Raw genomic sequence first — 16,421 nt, 5'->3', positions numbered from 1 at the left:
GCTGAGCCCGGGGAGGGCTATGTCTTGCCCAAGGTGCCACGGCTCTAACTGGCACACTGGGCCCCAGGGCCCCCGAGGATGGCCAGCACGAGGCCCGTCCCCGGGAACTGCTAAAGCCCCTCTCGTAAGCCCTGCATGCTCACTGCAGCCTGTGGAACCAGCAGACGCCAGCTCTCAGGGCATGGATGACTCAGTCCTCAAATCACCACATGCCCTAAGGGGTGGTTATTCTCCGCCTTCACAGAAGAGAAGACCGAGGGCCAGAGGGGACCTGGCCACACAGTGCGATGGGGTGACTGAGTTCAAGCCCAGGCCCCCGACCCCTGTCCAGTGCTCCGTCCTTCTTCCTGCCCCTCCAGGGGGAGACAGGGAGGAACAATGCTTGGGCAGGGGCCCGGGAACAGGAGGTTGCGGGCCCAGGCTGGTCCCCACCCCAGACACAGCTCCGTCCCGCCCAGGAGCCCCCAGGGCTCCCCCACTGGGCCCTCGATCGATCGGGCACTGTGCCGCCGCAGCCGGGCGCCACCGGGGTCTCAGCCTCGGGACCGGTGCTCTCTCTCACCCGCCAAGGTGACAGCTCCTGCCCTCTGAGACCCAGCAAGGTCCCGGGCCTTCAGGGGCCAGGGCGGCAGAACTTTGGCTGAACCAGCAAAAGGGCCCAGGAGCCAGGGACGGCGGTGGGGCTGCAGCAGCAGCAGCCCCAGATCTGGGCGTCCGCGGGGAGACGCATGCACGGGCACAGCAGCACGGGCATCTGCGTGCGAGTCGCTTCCGTTAGAATCATGTCTCCCCTTTCTCGGAGAAAGTCTGCCGACCAGAGCAGAAATAAAAAAATAAATGGCTGCTATCTTCCACACGGCTGTGATCACTATCCTCACCACCCTACGCCTGTCCGCGCTGAGATTAGTTTTCAGGGGTAAATTCCTAGAAGCTGAACTGCTGAGTCAAGGCAGGGGCATCTCAGCACCCTGAGGGGCTCGGGCAGCTCCAGCCTGAGCACCTGCACGTGTGTGAGCGCTCGCGGGGCTGGGGGTGGACGGCCTGGTGCCCACTGCACCCAGCAGCTCCCAGCCCCACAGAGACCAAGGGTGGACCTGGGATAGCCGGATGGATGCCAGGGCCATCTTCCCGAGGCACGGGGGCTGGGGCGTGCTGTGGCGGGGGATGGGGCCAAGGAGGGGTGGCCACAGAGGCTCTGCCTGCAGGGGGAGGGGGTGGCCAAGGAAGCAGGACCCCTCCCCCCCAACACACAATAAGCCCCCGATAGCATCGCTCATTTCAGGCCCTGCTCGGCCCTTTCGGGCAGGATATGACCAGCCCTCAAGCCGATGGCGGCCCCTTTGTCCCATCTCCAGGGACCGATCTTATCGGCGGCATCCACCGCCGCCGTAATGGAAACATGCGGTGAGGAAATAAGAAGTTACGCGCAGAGATAGAGGCCTAATAACAAATAAATAAATAAATGAGGAGCCCAGAGCCGCGTGGGGTGGGGGCTCAGGGGACAGCGTCACATCAGGGGCCGGGCCGGCGGCTCCCATCCTGGGTCTGGGAGACACTCTCAGCTCGCCCAGCCTCGGTCTTCTCACCTGTCAGGTGGGCCCGGCAGAGCCGCCCGCGCCCTGGGCTGCGGGGAGATCCTGTGACAGACAGAGCCCAGCACCCGGGCGGTGGGCCCCGGACCCCGATACGCCCCAGCTGGGGCTGCGGGACCCCGCACGTGCTTGGAGGGGGCCACCGCATCGCACACGCTGCCACCCCCCGTCCCCCCGCTGCCCTGCCCGTCCGCCCTCGCAGTTCCTCCAGACAGCCTGGATGTCCTGTCCCCCTCCCACAGAAGAGCAGCCCGAGCCCAGAGAGGGGCGCCATGGCCCCTAGGACCCCAGAGGGAGAGGTGACAGCTAGAAGCCAGGTCTGCCCTGGCACCAGTGGCGGGGGCCCTGCCAGCCCGGAGTAGCGGGACGGTAACAGTGCTGGTGACGGTAACAGGGGCAAGGGTGACCGTACTGGCCCCAGTAACCGTGACCGCACAAGCCAGCAGCAGTGCCCGCCCTGGTCCTGGGAAGGGAACCCGCCCACACTAGCAACGGCACCGACAGAGGCGACAGAGCAGAGTGGCCGTGACTGCCTGCCGTGAAGGCCAGCCTGTCATCCCAGGTCCCCCAACGTGTGCGTCCGTGGGCTTTCCACCAGGGGGGGCAACGGTAGGGAGGGGCGCTGACATGACCCAGGCCGCATGGCCAGGCCACAGTGAGCCTGAGCTTGGGACCAGGAGGACTACTGGGAAGGAAACTTCCAGAAGGGGCGGCCATCTCCAGAGGCTCCCAGGTAGGGCTGGGCAGACCTGCACCCCCTGATGTCTGGGAGGCCCTGGTGGGGCAAAGGCGGATGCTCAGACGCCCAGCCTGGGGGGACGGCCGGGGCAGGAAGCCGGTGGAGGGCGGAGGAGGAAGCCGGCTCGATTAGCGCCCACGGCCGCAGATAGCCACTCCCGGAAGGTGGTGAGGTCAGCGGGCAGCGCGGGGCAGGAGGCCAGGCATCGGCCCCCAGCCGCCGCCAGGACGGTGGGGACCCGGGCTGTGCTCTCCAGAGGGCAGCCCGCTCCCGCTCAGCCTCGGCCGGCCCAGAGTCCAGGCCCTCTGAGGGGGGCCCGGGAGAACCCCGTGGGGCCGGGCTGGGAGGCGGGACTGTGGCCTCCAGCCCTGCTCAGGTGCCCTGAACCTCTCTGGGCCTCAGTGTCCACATCTGAAATGCGGTGAGCACAGCACCGGTTGCCACATTTCCGTCTCAGCCTTTTCACGGGTCCCGTGTCCACCCTTGAGCCCCTACAGTCCACTCACCATGCAGCCACCAGCCCTCCCGCTGCCCCCAGGTCACCGCCCATGGTCTCACCACTGGGCCTTTGCGCTGGCCGTGCAGGCAGTTTTCCCAGGTGTCCGCAGGGCTGGCACCCCCGCCCACTGAGCTCTCAAGGCAAATCCCCGAGGGTGAGGGGCTCGCCACCCCCTGCACTTCTCAGTCACATTCCTTGCTTAGCCTCTGTGCCCCTGCTGACCGTTCTCTGCTTGGGCCGCGGCTCCAGGAGGGCAGCGGCTGGCTGCATCCCCAGGGTCTATGACAGGGACCAGCACACAGGAGGTGCTCAATAAACGAAAATGCAAGTGAGTGAGCAGAATGGGCTCCATGGCAGGGGAGTCTGACGGGATGGCGGCTGAGTCTCGCTAAAGAGCGGCCCATTGACCACCGGCCCCTCTCATGGGTTCTGGCCCCCACCTGACCCTGAGGCCCAGGCCTCTGTCAGGGGCGGAGGCTGAAGTCAGAACTGGGCCAAAAGGTGGCTGCCCACTGGCCAGGCTGATGGTGCTGGGCGGTCAGCACCTCCGGGGTGAAGAACTGCTCACCACAGCTAGGGGACTGCCCAGGGCTGAGGGGTCAGCAGCCCAACCACGGGGGAGGCTGTGGCCTCAGCATCCCCTCAGGGTAGAGGGAGCGGAGGCCCCTCTGCTCAGGGCCTTTTTGGGGTGCCGTGTGTGGCCTGGTGCCCAGGCCCCTGGTGCCCACTGGGCAGCGTAGGACATGGCATCCACGCCGGCCAGGCCAGCTGCGAAGGAGAGGCCGTGGGCTCTCGGTCCCCACCTCGGCCCCGGCCTGGGGGCTCTGCCCCACAGGGCCCTGCTCGGAGAGGTGGGCAGCTCTGAGCTTTGGTGGTGGATGCTGGCCAGGGGTTTGGGCCCCTACCCTGGCCTGGGGACCGATGCTCTGGGGAGGGGCTGGGGAGGGTGTAATGGAAGAGCTCAGGGCCCCGGGGACAGCGGGCAGCCGAGGTATCCGTCGGTCACCCTCGGCCCACGGCCCACGCTGGCCAAAGCCTGTAACCCCCGACAGCCACCTACAGAACAGGATCCTCCCCTGTCTGAGCCCACCCCCTCCCTCCTCACCCCTGCATGCGTCCAGACCCAGCTGGGCCCACCCTGGCCTCGGGGCTCTCGCCTTTGCTGTGCCCTCCACCTGGTACACTGTCCCCAGGAGGCAGCTGGTTCCCCTCCCTTTTCTGGTCTTTGCCCAAATGTGGCTCAGGACACCCTACTCAGAACCGCCCCTTCCTTTATTCCGAGCCTCACCTCCTCGGACATGGGACTTTTTTTTTTTTTTTTTTTTGCTGTACGCGGGCCTCTCACTGTTGTGGCCTCTCCCGTTGCGGAGCACAGGCTCCGCACGTGCAGGCCCAGCGGCCATGGCTCACGGGCCCCGCTGCTCCACGACATGTGGGATCCTCCCAGACCGGGGCACGAACCCGTGTCCCCTGCATCGGCAGGCAGACTCTCAACCACGGCGCCACCAGGGAGGCCCCATGGGACGTTTTTACTTCTTTATTGTTTAGTCTCTGTCTCCCTGATGAGAACAACAGCTCTCTGGAGGCCTGGACTCTGCTAGCACCAAGCACACACTTAAAACACAAGTGTTTACTGAGTGAATAAACGACCTCCTTCTCTTGCCCGCTCCTGGGCTGTACACCCCACACTCCTGTTTCTACGGCCCGTGTCACCACACAACACGCCTGCCACTTCTGCCAGCACCTGGTAGGTGCTCAGTAAACACCTGGGAAGGAAGGCCGACTGCGGGCACACACGACCCCTCCCTTAGGACCCCCCAGCTCCTGGAGTCCTGGTCTGCTCAGCTGTCGGGGTGGGGTGTCAGGATGGGCGGAGGGCCCACTGCGGGTTTTCAGGGAACATGGCCCTCGGGGGACATCTGGGCTGGACCCCCTTCTCTGGGATACCGAGAAGAGGTGGCTCCTGACACAGCTGCTGGGTCTGGCCTCTGGAGCTGACCCCAGGCTGAACCCTGCCACCCACCATCGCCCCCTCCTGTGCCCCTCACCCCCCCACACCCGCTAATCTAAGATAAATAGGCCTATCGGGCCGCAATGCCAGGCCCGGTGATAACACAAAATAGCTGAAATGATTTTTCCCACCCACACATGCTGAGCTGGCGGGAGGGACGCGCGGCCAAGCCGTATCGGCCCATCTCCCCAGCTGTCCATCAGGACAGGCCGTCCTGCTTCAGCTGCCCGCCCACCGCCCGATAACAAACCTTGAGGTTTGCATAGAAACTCCAGGCAGCGAGATTAGTCAACCGAGCGCAGCCCAGATAGCCAGCCGGTCGCCCTTGCTCACGCTCCCGGCGTGAGGATTCCCAGCCTCCAGCAGGCCCTCGGAGCCCCGGCGCGGGGGCGGGAGTGGGGGGGTGGGGGGTGGAGCGGGCTCCAGTCCCCAAGCAGGAAATGGCACAGATGCATCCTTGGGCCCCTCCCACCAGCTGCCCGCCTGCCCGTGCGCCCGGAGGTACTCACCCACTAACCCACTCTCCACAAGGCAGCTGACCGAACGCCCCACTTAACACCCCACCCCCCATTTTACAGCCAAGAAAACGGAGGCGTCTCCCTACGGTCCATGGCGTTGAGCCCAAACCCTGACCCATTTGTGCTGTCTCATCTCTCCCCAACTCTGTTCCAGCCTCTAATGCTCCAGCCACGCCCATGCCATCCAAACCTCAGGGTCTTTGCACGTGCCAGCTCCTTGCCTGAACACCCTCGGCCCACTCCAATTTATCCTTGGGGATGGGGGGGCCCACCTATGGTGCTGTTCTGGCCTGACCACCTGGCTGTCCCCTCTGCTGACGTGCAGTGAGTGGGGACATGGCCAGCCTTCCCATCTCTGCCTCTAGGGCCTAGGATGAAGCTGAGGGCAAAAGAAGGTGACACTTAGGGCTTCCCTGGTGGCGCAGTGGTTAAGAATCCGCCGGCCAATGCAGGGGACATGGGTTCGAGCCCTGGTCCGGGAAGATCCCACATGCCGTGGAGCAACTACTGAGCCTGCACTCTAGAGCCCGTGAGCTACAACTACTGAGACCGCGTGCTACAACTACTGAAGCCCACGCACCTAGAGCCCGTGCTCCACAAGAGAAGCCACCGCAATGAGAAGCCCACACACGGCAACAAAGAGTAGCCCCCGCTCGCCGCAACTAGAGAAAGCCCGAGTGCAGCAACGAAGACCCAACACAGCCAAAAATAAATAAATAAAATTAAAAAAAAAAAAAAGGTGATACCTGATGTTCAGTCAGTTGAAATTTGTTCTGTAAACAGTGGTCACCAGGAAAGAGTTCCAGGCCCTGAGACACTTACAGGTGAAGGGGACCCCGGTCCTGGGGCTCTGATCACACAGCCAGGTCACAGGACTGGCCACCCCCTTCTTTCCTGGACCCGTGGAGCCCAGGCCACTTGACTAGCCCCCAGAGCCGGTGGGGAGCCCCTGTGGGCCCCCTGGGCTCATCACCTTGCTCCCCAGCTACGCACAGCACCCCCAGTGGACAGCCCTGAACTCAGGATGTCTGAACCACGTTGCCTCCCAGACAAGCTGTCAGAGAACTGGATGGACATGTGCTCGTTCTCACCTCCCCTGTGCGGGACACAGTTGGTGGGGGGGAGGGCAGAGGAGTGACACCTGCTTGGTCCACCCCAGGCAAGTCCCTGGGTGGAGGGGACCCCCCACGAGATCCCCTGGGGCCCCAAACCCAGGCCTAGCGTCCACTCACTGCCCTCCCTCCGTTTTCTCATGACCTGGCCAGGAGCCTGAGGTCATGGTGACTGCCACTGGACAGAGGCTCCGACGGGGGTCATGAGGTAGGTGACAGGCTCAGGACCCCACGGTCGGAAGGGACCCTCAGGGATCTCAGCCCTTGTGGGGGCTGCCTGTCTGCCCGACCCTCTGCTTTTTCTGGATGTTAAGTGTGGAGACAGAGGGGGCAGCGGGTCACTGGGGGCCGTGCACCCTGATGGGCAGAGGGCACCGGGGACCACAGAGCTAAGGCAGTGGCAGCTACCCTCCCAGATGCGCTTTGGGGATTTCAGATTACAGCTCTCAGCCATCTGCATATCAGAATTTTAAACAGCCAGCCCCTCGAGCGAACAAGGTCATTTCAAAGATAAAAATACCCAGCTCTCCGGGTCCCTGATGCCCGACCCCTCTCCCTTCACACTCCAGCCAGCGGCTCAAGGGAAGATGAGGGCAGGGCCGGGCAGGGCCGGGCGGGGCCAGGCAGGGCAGCCCCCTGCCCACGGCGGGCTGTAACTGTCCCCCACAGACCTTCAGCCGGGGGTGGGTCCCCTGCTCTCCTCCCATCCACTTTCCCTGAGGCAACCCCAGGGGACCCCCATCTCCCTTGGGACCAGACCCCCTGCCCACCTGGCACCCTGCTCAGTCCCCCGGGAGCCTGGTGTGGGCTGTGCCTCTGCCTGGCACTCTCCGCTCCCACGTCCACGCGGACCTCCTGACCTCAGCGCCTTCGTGCCCTCAGGCCCCTCAGGGTCACCTTTCTGTCTAGGACCGCTGCCTTCCCACCCAGTCCACGGTTGGCTCGCTGGTGGCATCTGGGCTCCATGAGGACCAGGACACCCCGGCCTCTCGCGAGTCAGCGGGCGCTTACCCTGCACCGTGCAGCGCGGCCTCGGCTCCGGCCTCACCCACCCACATGGCGGCTGCCGCCCACACTGCTCAGAGGAGGGCGGGGACATCTCCGAGGCCAAGCGGTCTCAGACCCAGCCTGGATGCCGGGTTCCTGACGGTCAGTGGGGACCCCTGGGCCAAGGTGCCCATCACCAGTAGGGGTATGAGAGGCGGATCCCCCCTTCCCTGCTCCATGGCCACGTGCTCGGCTGGCCGAGGGGTTGCGGTGCCTTTCTGCTCGACAGCGGAATTCTGGTCTCAGAGAGCAGCGTCTCCCTGGAACGTGCCTACACGCCCCCTCCCCTATTCAGAGGCACCCGGGCCACCAGGGCGAGATGACGGCACTGAGTGGGGAGCTGCTCTGCCCCGCGTCCCATTTGTACAGATGAGGAAACTGAGGCCCAGAGAGCTCGAGTAACCAGCTCACAGTTGCTCAGCAAAGCTGGACCCCAGCCCAGGCAGGCAGGCTCCGGCCTCTCAGCACTGCTGGGGTGGGGGTGGTTCCCACTTGAAGCAGCCACACTTGAGAACTAGCCGTCGGCAGCTAGTGACCTAATGATGGTCACAACGTCCAAAAGTGAACACGACACTCTGACCACATCCCAGCCTGGGTCTGGAGCTCTGGGGTCGCCGGGTCATGGGTGGGAGGAGGGAACGAGCGTGGGGACAGTAACAAGGCCAGGAGAGAACAGGCCCCTTGCACACCCGCACTCTCGTGTTTACAAAGCCCTCAAGGGTCCAGGACCTCGCTGTGTCTGCGGCGTGTGTCGACAGCCCCATGGGAGGACAGGAGCTAGGAGGCCTCCCTCCTGCCTGGTGCCGTGTGGTATCTCCTGGGGGTCTTTGTGGCCACCTGCTCGGGGCCTTGACTGCTGCAGGCCGAGCAGCCGCGCTGTACCCACCATGCAGCTGGAGAGAGGCACTGAGACCCAGCCTCTCTGCCAGGCTGATGTCACCTGCCCCTGGGACCCTGCAGTGTCAGCACCCTCCCTGGGCGATGGGTCTCACCCACAAGCCAAGTCTTGGCCAGCAGACAGTGGCCAGAAAGGCGAGATGGGGGTGACCACCTGCATGGGCAGCACCAGGTGTGTGCGAGCCCCGGCCTCCAGGGCCTACCCTCACGCAGCTCACATGGGAAACCGAGGCTTGGGGCCCAGTCACTCCTCAAAGCCAGACAGCACAGGGTGCGCTGTGGGCCAGACCAGCCCGCCATCCCAGAGGGAAAGGCGGGGGTGCCCCCAGGTACAGGTCGGGTCCCCAGGGCTGCACTTTTCCCCATGGGGGATGGGGCAGGAGGGGCAAGTGGAGATCAAAAGACAGACTCAGATGGTGGGGTGGGGGGAGACACGAAGGGGCGGGGCCCAGAGGGACAGCGAGGGGAGAGGGGCCGGGGAACCTCGCAGGGCACCGGGACCTGCAGCGAAGGCCCCGCTGGACACCCGTCCCCCGGCCGGTCCCTGGGCTGGGCACTGCCCTTGGGGACAGCGACCCAGGCAAGCCTGCCACCCTATCGCCAGCACGGCGGCCCCTGTGAGATAAGAGCCCACGGGGCCTCTCTGGCTTCCCGGCCGGGTGATAAGTGTGGCCTGTTTGGGGTCTGATAGGGGGCGGCCACCACGGCGGTTGGCCAGAGGCCGCTTATCGGCCCATCGCTGCCCACTGCACAGAAATTCCTATCTGTGGGGGCCGATAGGGAGCCCCCCAGCCCCCGAGGATGCAAATAGCGCAGGAAGCTCCCGGGTGCACCCACCCAAGCCACGGCCCCCGTGGCCACCCCGGGGCCAGGTTCCAATCTCCAGGGGCCTCTGCCTTCCCGTGTGTAAAACGGGATGGTGATACTAAGTCCGCAGGGTGGGCGGGGACCGACTGGAGGACAGCGGAGGCTGGCGTCTACACACTTGCCGCCCGAGCTCCACAGCCAGGCGGTGGGTCTGCATTCTGGCTGTGCCACCTCGCGGGTGGTGACGTGGACAGGCCCCTTAGTTGCTCTGTGCCTGGATCTCTCCGTAAAGGGGAGGGTCGCCTCACCCCTGCCTCGAGGGGCTGGTGTGAGGACCGCCTCGCACATTCCTCCCCACGGTCACCCTGTCCAGCAGCTGCTCTCTCAGCCCTCCGCCTGCCCAGTGGCCGATCAGGGCCCACAGGCAACCAGGCGGTCCCTGGAATGTGCGAGCCATGGGCCGAGGCAGTGCTGAGCCAGCGTCTCTGGGTGCTTCGTTGTTACCCTGTCCTAGAGCTGGGGAAACTGAGGCGGCAGAGTGGTCTGACCGTGGGCACCAGCCCCACAGCACTGTCCCCTGTGCGTGGAATGGCCCAGCCCCGGCAGGTGGGTATCTGGCTCAGCTGTGCCCAACTGGGCTGTGAGGGCCTCGTACACACATGACCTGTCCCTGGCCAGGTGCTCCTTGTGAGGAGAGGACATCCCTGCCAGGGCCCTTGGGGCCCTTCCCCTCCCTGTCACCGAGTCACTGAAGTGGGGTGGGGGGCGGCCGAGTCCATCCAGAGGGCAGCAGTGTCCCTGTGCTAAGCCCCATTCCCGTCCTGGGGCAGCAGAGGGGACCCCAGCCTGTCTGACCCAGGATGCTCCACTCCCAGGCAGCACCACGGCCCATCCAGGTGGGAGACGTTGGCAGTAGACTGTTTCCCTGTGGTCTGGGGTCACCAGCTAGGTTGTGACCATCAGGCCCATCCCTCCCTCTCTGGGCCTCAGACACCCACCTACTGTAGGAAGAGGTGTGTTAAATCAGCAAGGGGACCGGAAGGCACACCTCATCTACTTGGTGCCATGCAGACATTACTAATCGATCCCAGCACTCTTTCCTTGACACCTTGGGATCCCGATGAAGGGTCCACATGGCCACTCGAATTGAACCCGGCAGGAGACCATCTCTGACACCCCTGGGAGACCAAGGGGGTCCTCTCTGCCCTGGTGAGGTCTCCCTGACCCCCCGCAGGATGAGGCCCTTGCCACGTGCCTCCTCTCCACTGGCCACTGACTGCATTTCTGTCATCACAGCTCTCTGAGGACCCTGTTTGCTCAGAGCTGTACGTCGGGTACACAGCAGGTGCTCGATATGTGCTTGCTACGTGCATGTGCGCCTGGCCCGAGTGTGCAACCTCCATTCTCTCCCTCTGTTCCCGAGGACCACGCCCTCCCTCCTTCACCCAGCAGCTCCCAGGACCCCTCCGAGCTGCCCCGGTTCCCCTGAGCCGCGTCAGTTGTACTTAGGAATCACGGCAACAGCCGACACACCCAGCCTGCCCTATACTCATACATGGGTGGAAGTAGAGCCGCGGGCAGAACACATCTGGTGGGCCCTCCGAGGTCAGAATTCCAGCTACAAGCCGGGGTGCGGCAGTGCTGGGAGCACGAAACGGCCTTCAAAGGCGCTCCTGATCCAGGACCCGGCAGCTTGGAACAGCCTCCGGCCCCCTGCCACGGGCTGCAGTCACCCCAGGGGTGGGTCCTCGCCACCCACACAGGCCTGAGCCCCTAGCTGGGCTGGGAAGGTGCAGGCACTCGGGCCGCTCCAGACTCGCATTCCCACCTCCAGGGAAGCCTCAGAGGCTTATCTGCTGCTCGGGGCCTGGGGTTTAGCCCTGAGCACCGGCACAGCTTGGCGCCCACCTCCAGGGAAGCCGCTGGCCCACAGGCTGGCTGAACTTTGCAACAGGACAGACCTGGGCCTGGTACTTCACCACCCATCTCCCTGGCCAGTGGGCCGGGCCTGTCGCACCCACGCTGTCAGGGTGGCCAGATCCCGGGACTCCCAGAAGGCTGGGCCCCAGGGCTGCCCTGGAGAGACAAGGCCGCCAGACCCCGGTCACAGGCGCGCTTACCTGGCCCGCTCCAGGGGCTGCTGGCCTCCTCCTCCTCCAGCCTCGTCTCTGGCTCCGGACCCTCCGTCTCCTCGGAGCCTCCTGGGGACGTGTCGGGGGGTGGTAGCGGTGGGGGTGGAGGAGTAGCATCTGCAGGAAGGAAAACACCAGAAGGTTCTACTGAGCCTCAGGGCACCGAGTTGCCCGCCCACCCCACCCTGTGGCCGGGAGGGATACTGAGGCCCAGGTGGGTGAGCACGTAGCACAGTTCCCGCCACCACCTTCCCCCACCAGCCTGTTCTCGGGGGGGCCGTCAGACATCTCAGTTTCTCCCCCTTCATTTTTGGCCTTTAAACCCCCTCAGCCCGGGGCTTCCCTGGTGGCACAGTGGTTGAGAGTCCGCCTGCCGATGCAGGGGACGCGGGTTCGTGCCCCGGTCCGGGAGGATCCCACATGCCGCGGAGCGGCTGGGCCCGTGAGCCATGGCCGCTGAGCCTGCGCGTCCGGAGCCTGTGCTCCGCAACGGGAGAGGCCACAGCAGTGAGAGGCCCGCGTACCGCAAAAAAAAAAAAAAAAAAAAAACACACCAAAAAACCCCTCAGCCCCTTATTAATTGCGGCAGTAATAGCTGCCCTCCCAGCTGCTGTTAATGATGAGAGCGTGGATGGCCTACCGGCACGCCCAGGCCAGCAGGCACACGTGCGGCCCGGATCCCTGGTCTCCTCGGCCGGCAGCTGGGGGCTCCTCCGCCAGGCCCCGCACCCAATTCCAGCCCAAAGGGCATATTTGCCTTTCCTGCTGGGCCCGATAACCACCGCGGCCCCCAATCGATGAGCGCCCATAAAAGCCCCCCCTTGGTGACGTCACGCGCCCGGCAGATTATTAATACCCGCGATAAGGGCCGTGATTAACATCGAATAAATCAATCACACGGTATAAAAGTCCTATTATTTTTGGCTATAAATCAACGCGGCTGGCATCCGAGCTCCAGCCACTGCGCGGGAGCCGCACCGGGCCCGCCCGACAGGCAGACATTGCTCCTGCCGTCTTATCGCGCCCATCAGCGCGTTATCACTGAGGCCTGTGCCAGGTGCAACCCCGGCTGTTTTTTTCCAGCTCCTCCCCAGTCCCGCCCCCGCCCCCACCCCGTGCAGCCCGGCTCCCAGATCAGATAAGGGGCCCGGCTCCCCGGGGCAAAGTCCACCAGTAACCAGCCGCTAGCCCTTTGGAGAGCGTGGCCCCCATTAGCACGCAGCACCCGATGATGATGGTGGTGGTGATGGGGGGCCCCTCGCCACTCCCTGGGCCCTCGGAGGGGCTGGCGCCCGGTTACAGATGCGGAAACCAAGGCTCAGAAAGGGCAGGAGCCCGGGCCGGGACAGGCCGGGGTGAGCACTGGCCGCAGCACTAAACAACTGACGGTGACGGTGAAGGCAGAGACAGTAGCAGCTGTGAACAAGAGCGCCAGAGCCCGGGTCCTGAGCCCCCACCCCGCCTGCTGCCCCGGGGGAGCTGATGGTGACGGGAGCCCCGGCCTTGGTTTCAAGTCCTGCTGGCCTAGCCTCCTTCTCACTGCACAGCCCCAGTGACCCCAATGGGTTGCCGCTGGGGAAAGGGACACAGGCCAGCAGGTCTCAGAGGAAGAGGCTTCCTGGGGGCTTGTGGTCATCCGGGGGAGACTCTGACACTGGCACATTCTGGGGATGGGGGTCTACAGCGAGCAGGAGCCCCCCGCCGTCTGTCTAGGATCTCCACCCCCCAGTCCCAGCCCTGCAGGGCTCTCCTCCTGTCCCCTCTCTGTGCCACCCCAGGGCCTTTGCACGTGCAGGTGTGTGTAGCACGGGGAACTCCACACGTCCTGCAGGTTTCTGCTCACTGCCACACCCACCCCATCTTGCCTTCATTCCTGGTCACACCACCCACTTACCACCCTCTAAAACGGCCTCATTTATGGCTATGTCTCCCCCATGGGACTATGGTCTGGGGGTAACTCAGCCTCTGTGCACAGGGCTTCGTGGTACGGAATGGGGATGTGAGTGAGATCGCTGTCCACAGCCGGCAGGGTGGAGGGGGTGCGAGGGGAGTGGGGCTCAGAGCAGGGGACAGGGCAGAGCCCACCCCGCCAATCCTCCCTCCGCTAACCCCCCAGCCGCAGCTCCCTCTTCTGGAAAACAGGGGTGAGGGCACTGACCTCCCCCAGGGCCTCCACCAAAGTGAGGCCCATCCTCTTGGGGGGGTCTTTGGGGGTCTCTGAGGGCACAGCTGGCCAGAGAGGATGGCCCGGCTTTGAGGCCCCTCCAGGGACCCAGACAAAGGAGGCCTAGTGTCAGGTTAATTCACCCCTGGGTGTGCGTGTGGGAGTCTCTCCTTCCAAGTCCTGTTCTCAGCTTCAGAAAAGTACCCCCCAAACCCTGGGGAAACTGCCAGGAGGGCCCCAGGAGAGGTTCCAGGTGTCCAGGGTGGGGTAGGGTGGGGAGCAGACAGAGGGGACAGGGAGAACCAACCTGAATCCAGACCTAGGGCTGGATCCTGCTCAGGTGCTTACAGGCTGTGCGACCCTGGGCAAGTCACTAAACCTCTCTGGGCCTCATTCCCCCGTCTGTAAAATTGGGTGATTTGCCTTCACAGGAGAACCTGCTTGGCACCGAGCCCCACGTGTGCGGAGGCAGGCAACCCCGCTTCCTCGAGGGTACACGGAGGCCGGGAAGGGGTGTGGCTTTCCCCAGGTCTCGGTACCCATGTGACCCCCGGCCTCACCCTGGACTAGATCTTCCCCTTGCTCTGCCCCCACCTGCCACGAGGGCTGGGCTTTCCAGACCCTCTGCAGGGGTGTGCATCTCCTCTGCCCGGACCAGCCCCTCCACGCCTGCCTCTCCCAGCCCAGTGGGCACAGGCAGCCCACAGACCCTGCTCGGTGCAACGCCCATTCTGCAGGTGTGAAAACTTGAGTCCTCAGTGGGAACTGGCTCCTGTGAAGTCGCAGCGAGGATGGGGACGCGGGGAAGGTGCCAGGATGCCAGGGCCCAGCCTGCCACGTCCACCGCCCGACTCACCTGGACTGGAAGGGCTCGGGGGCTTGGGCTCCAGTGCTGTGGCCTCCTGCTCCGGGAGGCTGGTGTCCGCGGCCTGGGCCTCTTCTCTGGCCTCCATGTCTCTGAGGGAACCTGCAGACACAGCCCCAGGGGCGTCGTGAGGCGCTGCCCCGCCACGGTGCCCACAGCTGGCGTCCTGACCCCCCCGGCACAGGCACAGCCCCGGGGCCGGGCGCAGTGGGGTCTGAGCAGGGTCTCGGCCCCCCAGGCGGTCAGAGGCCTCGAGGGAGCGGCCGTCAGCACGGGGGCTCCCCCAGGTCCCCCATGATTAGATGTGCGAACCCCACCTTGTACCCACCCCGAGCCCTGCACCAATGCCTGGGGGCCACACGGCCTCCTGCTCACCTCGCCTGCCCTGCAGTCTCTGCCGACCCCACAAGCCACTCTGGCCACGACGCTGGCTCCGGGCAGCCCGACCCCTCCCCTCTCCTCTGCTCGGGGCGTGCGCGCGGCGCTGGCGTCTTCTGGGCGGGGCCTCTGGGGGCTGCCGAAATGCGGGCGCACACTCGGCGGCGTCCCAGGGTCCCGGAGCACATCCACAACCCCCGAAGGCAAACATCTCTCGGGGCTCTGCACACCGGCCCCCTGTGCCTGGGACCCCTCCTCCAGGAAGCTCCCACACTCAGGTTCTGAGGTCTGGGAACGTGCCGAGGGCGGGCCCCAGTGCCTGGCGCACAGGAAGTGCTCATCAACCTGATTCAAGGGGTAAATGGCTGATGGGACACAGGTGGGTGCACAGGCATCTGCAATCCAGCCTCCGGGCCCCACTAATCCTCCCTCAAGCCTCACGCAGGGGCTGCCCCATGGAGCCCTCCGTACACGTGGGAAGGCAGACTGGGTCCCCAGACCACCTAGAAGGGTGGCGAAGCCAGACCCACCAGCGTGTCCCCGAGTGCAGGCCAGGGTGGCAACCTGTGCCCCCGAGGTCAGAGGGGTAGTGCCAGTGCTGTGGGCAGAGACAACAGCGGAGAACAGCTGTCCCTCTTCACCCTGCTCTGCGAATCTCCCACAGGCCCCCTCTCCCCCGTCGCAGCTGGGCCCAGGGGCCCGAGACAGGTGCCCGGGCAGCGCTGCCCCCTGCCCCACCCCCTTCCCCTGCTCCTCCTGTGCAGACACCTGCCCGCGCCCCCCACCCACTGCCGGGCTGCACCCTCTGGATTCTAGCTCCGGACCCACAGACCCACGGGCCCTGGGCTCCCCGGGACCCCTCAGAGCTGTAACGATAGCAGGCGGGCAGGCGCTCACCTCCCGTCACTTCCCGTGGCCGACGCTGGGCTCAGACCACACAGGACCAGCCCTGGGCTAAGCCTCACCGTCTCTCATCAACGCGCCCACATGGTGGGCTCCGCGGCGGGCTGGGCACACCCCAGACTCGTGCCTCTGGGACAGGTGGGAGGCCTGACCCCACCGTGGCCTCCCCTGGCAGACGCCGGGGCAGAAAAGCAACCCGTGGGGTTGGCCCCCAGCCCGCACTGCCAGTTGCCCTGGGGGGCAGCTCGCAGGCCTGCTTGCCTAACTCTTTCTAGAAGCACAGGTGCTTCTGCGGCTCATTCAGAGCGGGAGATGGTGCCTCCTGCCGACGCCGGGACTTCAGGGCCTCAGTGGCCGGCTCTGGAGAATGGGTGTGAAGCCCCTGCTTTCAGGGACTGCAGGGACCAGAGCCCTGCAGCCGGGCAATGCCGGGCACACGCCTCTCCCCATGACTCTCCCGCCCAGGTGGGCCTCAGCCACCCAGGGAGGCCCTGAGCTCCTGACGGCTCCATTTATGGGAGAACAAAGGCACCAGCTCTGCACAAAGCGTGACAGGAGCGTGAAGAAAGAGGCTGCCGGCTGCAGCAATTTATCCTAATGCCGCTAATTCATTCCAGCACAATTAACACTCTGATAACACAGGAGACAATCACCAACCAGCAAATGGCTCCAGGCCCACAGCGGGATGTGACGGGATGTGACGCTGCGAATCCTGCCCCAATCCTGCCCCACGTCTGCCTCGGAGCCACTGCTGGAG

At 64.9% G+C, this 16,421-nt stretch overlaps 1 protein-coding gene across 1 annotated transcript in view; it reads right to left on the bottom strand.

Annotated features, from left to right (window-relative positions):
- ZFPM1 (zinc finger protein, FOG family member 1) overlaps nt 1–16,421 on the bottom strand; it is a 67,501-nt gene that overhangs the window by 27,179 nt on the left and 23,901 nt on the right. The window contains exons 2-3 of the mRNA XM_060084725.1: nt 14,375–14,485; nt 11,343–11,471 (exon numbers count right to left, since the gene is read on the bottom strand). Of these exons, the coding sequence (XP_059940708.1) occupies nt 11,343–11,471; nt 14,375–14,485 (240 nt within the window). The remainder of the gene's footprint in view (nt 1–11,342; nt 11,472–14,374; nt 14,486–16,421) is intronic.

Source organism: Mesoplodon densirostris, chromosome 19, assembly GCF_025265405.1.
Source record: "Mesoplodon densirostris isolate mMesDen1 chromosome 19, mMesDen1 primary haplotype, whole genome shotgun sequence".
NCBI classification, from domain to species: Eukaryota; Metazoa; Chordata; class Mammalia; order Artiodactyla; family Ziphiidae; genus Mesoplodon; species Mesoplodon densirostris.
The sequence above is the reverse complement of the archived record's forward strand: the minus strand, read 5'-3'. Positions and strand labels throughout refer to the sequence as shown.